Raw genomic sequence first — 10,851 nt, 5'->3', positions numbered from 1 at the left:
AACTGGATGCTGTAGTCATTATACCGGAAGATCTTAAGTCCTGTAACGAGCAATAATAACTCTCAAAAATGCGTTGACCTTTATATAACAAGATTAGAAAATATTTACATTAAGATATAGTAGTAACGACACAAATACCTATTGCTGAGCCAAATACCATCAAGCATATAATGTATAACGTAGATATGACTAGAAAATATGCGTATGTTATCATCCAATATGGACCATCTCCTAGGCCATGCATTTTCATTATAATTCTTAGACGTTGCTGCTTCTCATACACCAATGAGTTCAAGATCACCTGCATAGAAAATGCTTCTAACTATTAAAATCCCATGATTGATTTTTTTATCCAAGACTGAATGAAGCATTCTAATGAAAACAAACTTACAGGGAATAAAAGAACAATAACCCATGTTAAGAAAACGGGACCAATGACAGATGCTATGTCAACTCGAAGCATACTTTCTTGTTTGGGCATTTCTTTCACAAAATCGAGTAACATCTTTGTCCCCGGGCCACGCAAAAACTGAAGGTAAGCATTCGAAACCTGCATTTGTCTTGCAGAGTCTAAGAATGGGTTTGATCAAAAGACTTGTCCTAGGTACAAAAAAAAAACATGAAGCACTTAATTAGTTTCTTATACCAAATTGACTGAGCGAGGAACCCGGACATACTTTACTCGCCTATCTCGTAATTTAAAATCTCCCTTGTATGTAGAGTTATACCAGATGGTCACATTGAAGTTGTTCTTACCGGTGTCCAAGAGATCGTATGCTGATATAAAACCAGAGAAATTTTTAAAAAAAGTCATAAGCTGCATATGTAAAACACCGAGACAAATGATAAGAGAAGTGGAATAAACCTGCAACGACCTCATTGATGATCTCTTCAGGATTTCCTTGACGGTAGCCTTTAAAGATCTCATCATTGACCTCTACAGAGTTATTTCTCCAGATAACCAATCCTTGAACACATCTCACCTCTGCTTTAACACATTATAACAATTTTCTTATAAGCTAGCTTTGAGTGAGTCCCAAGAAATATTAATTTTTAACAAATTAACTTGGAACATAGAATGCAGTCAGATTACATTTAAACTTACGAAGAACAACTGCTTAAGTATAATCTACATCTGTCAAAAAAAAAAAAAAAGTAGAATCTACATATTTATGTTCACCATATTAGGTCCACTTGACTGTTTAGTGATACATGTTAGAAAGAATTTTACAAAATAAATTGTAACCTTTTGAAAAATCTCCTAGAATTATTGCAGTGACTAACACGTCAACATAATTTTGTGAACTAATTACCTTTATGAAACGTGACAGGTGACTGTCGGAACGAGAATGACAAGTTGGTGGCTGGAAGGCACCGAGGTCGGATTTGGAAAATGGGAAGATCAGAGTGTATCCCTGGATCATAATAATTGGTGTAGTCTGCTTCTGATGTTGTACCCTGAATATACATAGACTCAATGATAAATCCTGGTAGACTAAAACAACCGAAAATCAAAGAGTGAAGAACTTGCCAAGACATTGTATGCGAGATTACGGAAGAAATTGTCAGAGGAGTTCACCGTGAAAGAAGTATCTAGTAGATTCTGAGATAAAGCTAAACAAAAAAAAAGTGAAGATTAGTGTTCTAGAGGACACTGTTAGGATCCCACATATGAAGTTAAAAAGACCCATAAGTTAAAATTAAAGAGATGGAGTAATTAAAAGGCCTACTTGCTCCAAGAGAATGGTTATTTCCAGTAACAAGAATAGTTACAGGACATGATCCTGTTCGTCTGCATGAGCCATGGGCACGATCAACTGAACGATTTTCAGGACTAGGAATTTGTAGCAACGAAAGCAACGGTGGAGGATTAGGTAAAGCACAAAAGGAGGCTTGAGTTTGATTTGAATATTGCAAACCACAACTCTTTCTTTCGCATTTGCCATCTCCATTTTTCTCAATGCATCGACAACCACAACGATTATCAGGAGAGTTATTAACTTGAGTATCGAACAAGACTTGAATCCCTACTAGAAGCACGCAGAGGTAGAAAGGGATCACGATGAGCCGAACGTTGCTCCATATGTTACTTTTCTATAACAGTTGATATAAAATATATTAACATCTATGGATGTTAACACATGCAAGTATGTATTTTAGTTGCGCAAACCTGATAGGTTAAGTTTTTTCTGAACAAGGAGTTGGCTCTAGTCAAGAAACTGGCTGAAACATGATTCGCCATGGATGAAGCTTCTGTACTCGCTTCTTCTTCTTTTTTCACTCTGTTTTGGATTTCGTGACTTTAAGTACTTATGATATGCAATGTGAGATACTGAGATCCATGTGATACGACTTTTAATTTGACTTTCGGATATTTAATGGACTGAGATTGAGACCATTTTTATATTAAAACGAAAGTAGTTGAGCTATTAATTATGTCTTGTTAGACTGTTACTCATAATTTCAGCGAAATTTCCATTTTAATAGTATTATTTATTTATTCAAAAGGTTAACTATCACCACGAATCCGACTAATCCCAAAGACATATACGTACGTACAAGTTTTTGAAGCACAGTTATAAAACTATACTTAGTGGGAAGTCCACATCGTGCTTAGTCAAAGTCCACTACTTAACACAAATACAACGCACGTTACAAATTCCAAACGAAAAATCAAACACGAATCTCTCTAAATTGATATGACTTAATGAAACCTAGATTGTCATCTTCTCGCTCGATACATTTTCTCTTCCTAGAAGACTCGAATCCAAGGAGCATCGACTACTAGACAAACGAGTCAACTTCAGTTGTTATTTATTTGCATATTGCCAAAGAAAGGGAGTGATTCCACGAAACCTAAATTCTTCAATAACTATCACACAAATCGAGAAGATATGTGGGGGCAATTTAGTTGACTATATATGGCCTTACCGTTAGAAACACGTCGATATCTATAACACGTTAAGTGTCCAAAAACTTAAAACAATGATGTGAGAAAGACTCTCAATCGTGTCTTGCTCAAAAAGATTACTGTAATTTAATTGATTCCCACTAAATTAATACGCAGCTGCTATAGACCTATAGTATAACATCATGACCATTTACACCAAATATTGTCCATTTTGTCAATTGATTTATGCATTCGGATGTTGCGTTTGTATACAAATTAAAACCAGTTGCATCAAAATGAATGTAAAAAAATACTTTAGTTAACTAGGATTTATCATGTGGTATACCACACGACAATTTTTTAATTTTATTTTTATATATAAATTTATGATTTTGTTTATAAGTAGTATGTATTTTTTGAATTAATTTAAATATATATGTTACAGTATTATGCATGAATACAAAAATATACTATTTTTTAGTTAATTATAATATGTGTTAGTAAATGTCTATGTTCTCACTGATATTTGTTTTTTGAGTTTTTTTTTTTAATTTTCCATCAACATGATCTAATGGTCTCCTCTTGTAACGGCATACATTTAGCAATTTATTTTTCATGATGAATTGTGAAAGCCACACAAAACAGTATTTTTGTAGGATTATGCTTTCGATTTCATAAGATTTATATGCTTCTAATATATATATATGAGGTTAGTTTGACTATTATGTATATGGTTGATAGTTATTCTGTGAAGTTTGATTATTAATAATTAGTAGTTGTAAAAGTAAAATAGCGATATATATATATATATATATGCATATTAGATTTCTTACTTTTTATATTTAAATTAAGTTTCACATTTGCATAACATAGAAATTTGAAATTATAGAAAAGTAAAGATAATGATATTTTGTATATATGTTCCAAATAATTTATCCTATAAAATATGTTTTCAATATTACAAATACTATAACCCAGCATACTTAAAATAACCCGATAATATAATTTGAGTGCTTCAAAAAAAAAAATATATAATTTGGGTGCTATTAAATATAAAAGTAGGTTATTAATTAGTCATTATTTCGAAATGCTAGCCATTTTGTTAGTGATAGCATTTTCGGATTTTTACATATGGACATAACACATAATTCATAGTCTTTGTGTATATATTTTCACAAATAAAAATTGTCGAGAAGGAAAAATAGCTATATAAGTTTGTCAACCCGACATTTTTCCACATAGCTATATAAGTTTTTACACACAGAAGGAAAAATCAAAATTGTCGAGATAACAGAATAGAAAAAAAAACAAAGATGATTGTTTAAAAAAAGAAAAATAAAAGGCTATCTAGGAAGAAGTCATTGAAGTAATAGTTGTGTCTTCGGTAAGAGCTTAGAGAAGGTGTGGTAGAGTTTGATGCATTTCGGTGATATGATTGAAGAGTATATATAGTACTTTGAGTAAAATGGTTGGGATTCTCTTAGATTTTCTATAAATTCTTGATGATCAAGTTTAAAGGATATAGGAAGATATTCAAGTAAAAGATAAAGTGACGGTGTCGATCGACCCTAGGTGTCGGTGGACACCCAAGTAAGCCGACACACGAAGCCCAAATTTTGAAAAATTTACAAAATATCCCGAAATTTTTCATAATTGCAAGACTAGTCTCTGACGTGTTTTAATATATATATATATATATATATATATATATATTATTTGAAAGTCTTAGACACCCATAAACTTTATTTTTCTGCAACTTTTTGAGAGAGAGATTTAGAGTCCTATAGCTCCAATAAATTACTGTGTTCTTGGTTATTATCAATATAGCTCTTTCTCTTATCTTTTACTTATTTTGTGTTTTTTCTAATGAACCAATGAAATACATATAGTTCTGTATATAATAAGTTGTTCGTCGTTTTGTACAGACAAATGGACAGGTTCAATAATCAATATTCCTTTTTTCATTAATTTTGCAAAAGTGAAAATTTTCTCCATTATTAGAATGTCTAGGCGCATCTCTCATCTTTCAATAGATGATATCGCTATTTCGTTTGGATTGTTTAGTCTAACCAAGAGACAATATACTTTTACATTATTAAGAATTATTTGATTAAAAAAACAATTTCATCGCAATTGAAAACGCGTATATTTTGTGAAAAATAAATCAAGTTCCGCTTCCATATTGTTTTCTATTTTTACGTTTTTGTATAGTTAATTCTGCAAAATTTTCTTCAATATTTTTTTCTTGGTTTATTAGGACTGATTCGAGATTTCATTTTTTTTCTTTATCTGATTCAAGCTCTTTTTTTTTTCTTTGTCTGATTCTGCAAAAAGAAAATCAATATTTTTTCTTCTTGGTATAGTTTTACTAAACGATGCGATTAGTCGTCGTGATAGCGACTAAACTTTTTGATCGCAGAAAAAATCAACGCAGCAGCTGTTTATAAGTAGCAATTAGTGACAGCGATCAGTCGCACAATTGCTAAACGAACAACATCATGCGATTCATAGTCGCAGTCACAATCGCAGTCATTTGCGATTATCAAATGAACATAACCAAACTTAAGAAGAATCAAGAGAATACATTAAAGGCTTGAGCAGTTTTAGCAACTTTAATGAAAACATCTTCAAGAGTTGTATCCGCAAGTCCCCAAGCAAACACCTTGAAATTTCCCTTCGCCTTCTCCACCGCTTGGAACACTTCTGAGATCCGGACTTCTTCTTTTGGGATCTCAAATTTTTGTGTCCCTGCAATGTGATATATCTTCTTGGCTTTTGTAGAAACATCTTGAACTAACATCTCCACATCTTTCTCATGTTCTGATGATGTTGTCATTGTTAACACATAAGATCCGCCATACCTTCTTTTTAGCTCTTTTGGATTCCCTATACATTGTAACCTTCCGGCTACAAAAATCCCTAATCGGTCACAAAGAAACTCTGCTTCTTCCATTGAATGAGTAGTGAGGATTATCGCACTGTGTTTTTTTGCTTTCTTGATGACTGTCCACAGGTTCATTCTTGAAGCTGGATCAAGTCCTGTGCTTTGCTCATCCATATAAACCACCTTTTAAGAGAATTAACATAAGGAAAAATGCATTTTTTAAACCTTAACCTCTCTAAGTGGTTAACGAATAAAAATGAGTAAGCCAAATGAATGAATACGTACCTTAGGACTCCCGATAAGTGAAATGGCTACGCTTAGCCGTCTTTTCATACCTCCGCTGTAATTTCCAGCAGGTTTATCAGCAACTCCTCCGTAGAAAAGGTTCACACTCTTAAGAGACTCTTCTACAGCCTGATATGCATAAAATGATCATCCATGAACTGTTGTGTTGATACTTATTATTATAAGAGTAAAACAAATGGTACGTTATTAAGATTGATAACATACTTGGTTGAGATAAGAGCCTTTGAGATTCCTAAGTCTCCCAAAAAAGAGCAGATGTTCCTTTCCTGTCAGTGTTTCCCAGAGCAAGCTGGTACACATATAACAGACTATAAGAGAATGATAAACAACTAAATGATCTTCTGTTTAAATGAACAGAGTAAAAATGTTCTAAGAATTGATTACTCATGTTGTGGGCATACACCCATACTTGTGTATACTCTGTCCATATCCTTGCATATGTCCAAACCTTGAACAAAAGCTGCCCCAGATGTTGGTTTCACAAGACCAGTCATCTGAAAAGAATAATATAATACAATACTACTTATATAATTTGGGAGAGTTTTTCAAATGAGAAGATAAGCTCAACTAAAAGCACAAAATATTGTTATGACCATTTAAGTACTAACCATATTGATGAAAGAGGTCTTGCCAGCGCCATTGGGCCCTAACATGCCAAAGCATTCACTTGAAGTCACTGCAAGAGATAACCCTCGAACTGCCTTTTTAGGCGGGTTCCCATCCGCACCTGGATATACCTTCTTCAAGTGGTCACATACAATCGCATGGCTTATGCTTGGCTCAAGCATTAATTGCTTAACTTTTTCACTCTGATTAAAAGAAAGAAAAAAAATTCAAAACAGCTAGAAAAAAATGCAAAGAACGTAGAACGGGTTCTGAATTCCTTTTGAAATACCTCTTGAATGACATCTAGTTTCTCCATTTCTACGGAAACTGTAGAGACTTGTCTGTGCATGCTAGTACTTTGTGGATAATGGGATTTCTTGAAAGCTTTTTGTTTTTTCAAGAAAAACAAAGGGTGTTTTCCCGATGAAGATATCTTATTGATATAATATGTTGCAATGAGTGCAACAAACCACTCAACGATAATGATGTAGAAAACTTCATCCATTGCACTACTACTGAAATGTTTCCACTTCATCCCATCTTTCCCATTCAAGTTTCCCTCATAAGCATATTGCGCGAGCTCATACAACCCACGGTACAATGAGAAGCCAGGAAACAGCTCCAGGACAAAAATCCATCCTCCTAGATAAACAAAAGATTACATTAGCTTTGTAGTCAGTTGTGAGAATAAACATTTCAACAAAGAAAGCAGATAACTGTACCTCAAGTTCATCTTGATAACTTACTCGAAAACGATAAATCTTCAATAAGATAGTGGAAGAGATACAAGCTCAGTAGCCCGGATCCAAATACGTATACGTAAGCAATAACTATAGTTTGACCATAAAAGAGAGAGAGTGTTCATGATAGCACCAAAAATTTCTTGAGCACATTTTGAAAACGTGTGACTTAAGTTATTACCTGATGCTGTCTCAACCTTTGAAAATGCTGAGGAAACTAGAAAGGCCATGGAGATTTGCAGATTTATTTAGAGAAAATAGAAAACGAACTGGAAGCTGAAGTCATTAAGGCGAAAGAACTTCAGTCCTGCAAAGAACTATAGCTGCTATAATAATAACACCAGAAAAGGTAACTTGCTCCTTAAGACATAACAATGGATAACATACCTATTACTGAGCCAAATATCATCAAGCATATAATGTATAACGTGGATATGGCGAGAAAATAGGCGTAGGTTATAATCCAATATGGACCATCTCCTAGGCCATGCATTTTCATTATAACTCTTAGACGGTGCTGCTTCTCATACACAATGGGGTCAAGATCACCTGCATATAAATGCATGTCATTATATGACTCTTATGGATATAGGCTTTTGAGAAAACAATTGGCGAAATTGCTTCCAAGATTTAAAGAATGTAGAATGAGTATTGTGAGAGCCTAAAGGAGTCTGTCTGTTGTAAGAAAACTTACAGGTAGCAGAAGAAGAATAACCCATGTGAAGAATACTGAACCAATTAGAGACGCGATGTCTAGACGAAGTTTAGTTTCTTGTTTGGGCATTTCTTTGACAAACTCAAACAACATCTTTGTCCCGGGGCCTTGCAAATACTGAAGATAAGCATTTGATACCTGCAGTTTTGCAAAGTATTTATGAGAATATATATGTTCATTGTAGAAAAGGCATTTTGCAAAGAAGAGGAAGCTTTTTGTACATCACTTAGTTCCTTACCAAATTGACTAAGGGGGGAACTCGGACCAACTTAATATTACGCTTATTTCCTCTATTTTCTGCTTCACCTTTGTAGGTTGCGTTATACCATATGTTCACATTGAAGTTACTCCTATCGGTGTCCAAAAGATCATACGCTAAAGTAACAAAAAAAACAAAACATTCAGAATTTCATGTGCATGCTAAATTGCTAAGAACTCTAGATTTAAAAAAAAAAAAAAAAAAAAAAAAAAAAAAAAAAAGATTTTANTCAAATTACAACCTGCAACAATCTCACTTATTTTCCCATCAGAATTCCCTTGCTGATAACCTTTAAAAATCTCATGATTGACCTCTCTAGAGCTATTTCTCCAAAGATTCAATCCTTGAACGCATCTCATCTCTGGTTTCAGATGAAAATTTTTAGTATGGAAAATTTAGAAAATCAAAATGTATATTTAACAAACTAATTAAAATTATCATTCAATAGAAAGTAAAATGTGCATCTCATTATTCTTTGAACGTCTAAATTAGGGGAAAAAAGAAAACTTTGTACCTTTGGTAAAATTGAGAGGTGCTTGTCCAACTGAGAATGTAAAGTTAGAATTTGGAGGGCACCGAGGTTGGATGTTGTACATGCTAAGATCTGAGACAATCCCTGCATCAAGATAATTGGTGGCACTTCCCTTATATGTTGTAGTCTGAAAACATAAGCTCAAAGTAAAAAACTATCACAGAGATATATATTCACATCACACACTGGGAGAACTTACCAAGAGATTATCCGCTACACCGGAAAAGAGGTCAGAGGGATCCATTGTAAAAGACCTCTTGAGAAGGTTATTAGATAAAGCTGGGGAAAACATGATCATTAGTTCCAATGGAAAACAGTGTGGAACAATATGCCTAAAGGCTAAAGAAGAAGAGAATTTGACATACTTGCTCCAAGAGAATGATTATTCCCAGTGAGAAGTATAGTTACAGGACAAATATTTTTTCGTCTGCATGAGTCATCAGTGAAACTGGCATCAGCAGCGCGAGCCTGGGGATGCGGGATTAGGATATATCAGAGGAGGCCATGGTTGAGGTTTTGGGAAAGCACAAAAGACTCCTTGGTCCCTAGACGAATATTGGACACCGCAGACCATTTCACAATTGCCCTCTCCAGTTTTTTCAATGCATTTACATCCACATTGATTATCTACAGAGTTATTGACTTGTGAATCGAACAGAGCTTGGATACACAAAAGACATATACAGAGATAGAAAGGGATCATGATGAGTCGAACGTTGCTCCATATGTTCCGTTTCTACAAAAACCACCAAAGAACATGCATAAGAATATCAATAGAGATGTTCAAATTTGCACACAAAATTGATCAGATATAATACTACTAGCTAGTAGACAGACGCGTGCATGCGTATATGTATGTGTAATAATGGATTTTACATTTTTACTACGTGACATGAATTAAAACACCGAACCTGGTAGGTTAAGTTTTTTCTAAGTATGGCATTAGCACGCGTCAAGAAGCTGGCTGGAGCAGAATCCGCCATTGATGACGCTTTCGGCAGCTTCCCTTCTTCTTTGTACACCAAAAATTACGTACCCATTGTATTAAGGCTACCTTTTTTATTTGATAAATTGCATTATACTATAATTTAAAATGCGATAGCTAAGAAAATAAATAGCAATAAAATCAATATTGGACTTTCGAATGAGTGATCCTCACGACCCTTTTTGATTCGTCAAACCTAAGGGTTCAAAAAATTATTTCTATAATTTAGTTTTTACGTGTGTGCACCATCGATAAAGTATTCTACTATATTAATTGAGAAATACAAATATAAAACTAACCTTAAAATGTGTAAAAAATTATATTTATTTACCATTAGAAAAATTTAATTAAAATTAAATATTAATTAAATAAATATTTCTAATTAAAAAAAACGAAAATAGAGAACACATCAAATAAAATAAATTGTAGAAAAATAAAATAAAAAAATCTATTAGAATCAAAACTAATTTGTACTTAAAAAAACTAACAGATAAGATTTATTTTTTACATGTTAGTTATTTCTTTTTACTTACTTCACAACTATAACAAAAATTTCGTTTAACTGATAAAGATTTAAATAGTTTTATTCATTACTTGCAAATATTTTATTAACAGGTTTTCAACAAACATTTTTAAAATATAAAAATTATAATATAAGCAACAAATTTTTAAACATAAACTATTATAAATAACATAATAACAAAATAAATTATTATAAATTTTTATCAAAAAAAATTCAGCTCACAATTTATCGGAGGATAGTACCTAGTACTACTATTAAAAAGAAACTACCAAATCCTCGTTAGCAAATAAAAAATACTATCAAATCCTTCCTATATCTGACCAAAATAATTTAAAAAAATATGATATAGTTGGAATAGATTATCGTGGGTTTTTTTTGGGATTTCCAGATGTTTATTAGTAACTTTTTAAA

The 10,851-nt window shown here is 33.0% G+C and overlaps 1 protein-coding gene and 1 pseudogene across 2 annotated transcripts in view; both read right to left on the bottom strand.

The window, feature by feature from the left end:
- Window positions 1–2,359, bottom strand: part of LOC104780582 (ABC transporter A family member 4-like) — a 5,801-nt gene extending 3,442 nt beyond the window's left edge. The window contains exons 1-8 of one of the 2 annotated variants that reach the window (XM_019244658.1): window positions 2,171–2,359; window positions 1,731–2,094; window positions 1,532–1,614; window positions 1,314–1,458; window positions 866–985; window positions 647–777; window positions 392–550; window positions 139–301 (exon numbers count right to left, since the gene is read on the bottom strand). In XM_019244658.1, the coding sequence (XP_019100203.1) occupies window positions 139–301; window positions 392–550; window positions 647–777; window positions 866–985; window positions 1,314–1,458; window positions 1,532–1,614; window positions 1,731–2,094; window positions 2,171–2,242 (1,237 nt within the window). In that variant the 5' untranslated portion in view covers window positions 2,243–2,359. The remainder of the gene's footprint in view (window positions 1–138; window positions 302–391; window positions 551–646; window positions 778–865; window positions 986–1,313; window positions 1,459–1,531; window positions 1,615–1,730; window positions 2,095–2,170) is intronic. The other variant, XM_019244659.1, reaches the window with a different exon arrangement.
- Window positions 5,463–9,915, bottom strand: LOC104780581 (annotated as a pseudogene).

Source organism: Camelina sativa, chromosome 4, assembly GCF_000633955.1.
Source record: "Camelina sativa cultivar DH55 chromosome 4, Cs, whole genome shotgun sequence".
Lineage (NCBI taxonomy): Eukaryota > Viridiplantae > Streptophyta > Magnoliopsida > Brassicales > Brassicaceae > Camelina > Camelina sativa.
The sequence above is the reverse complement of the archived record's forward strand: the minus strand, read 5'-3'. Positions and strand labels throughout refer to the sequence as shown.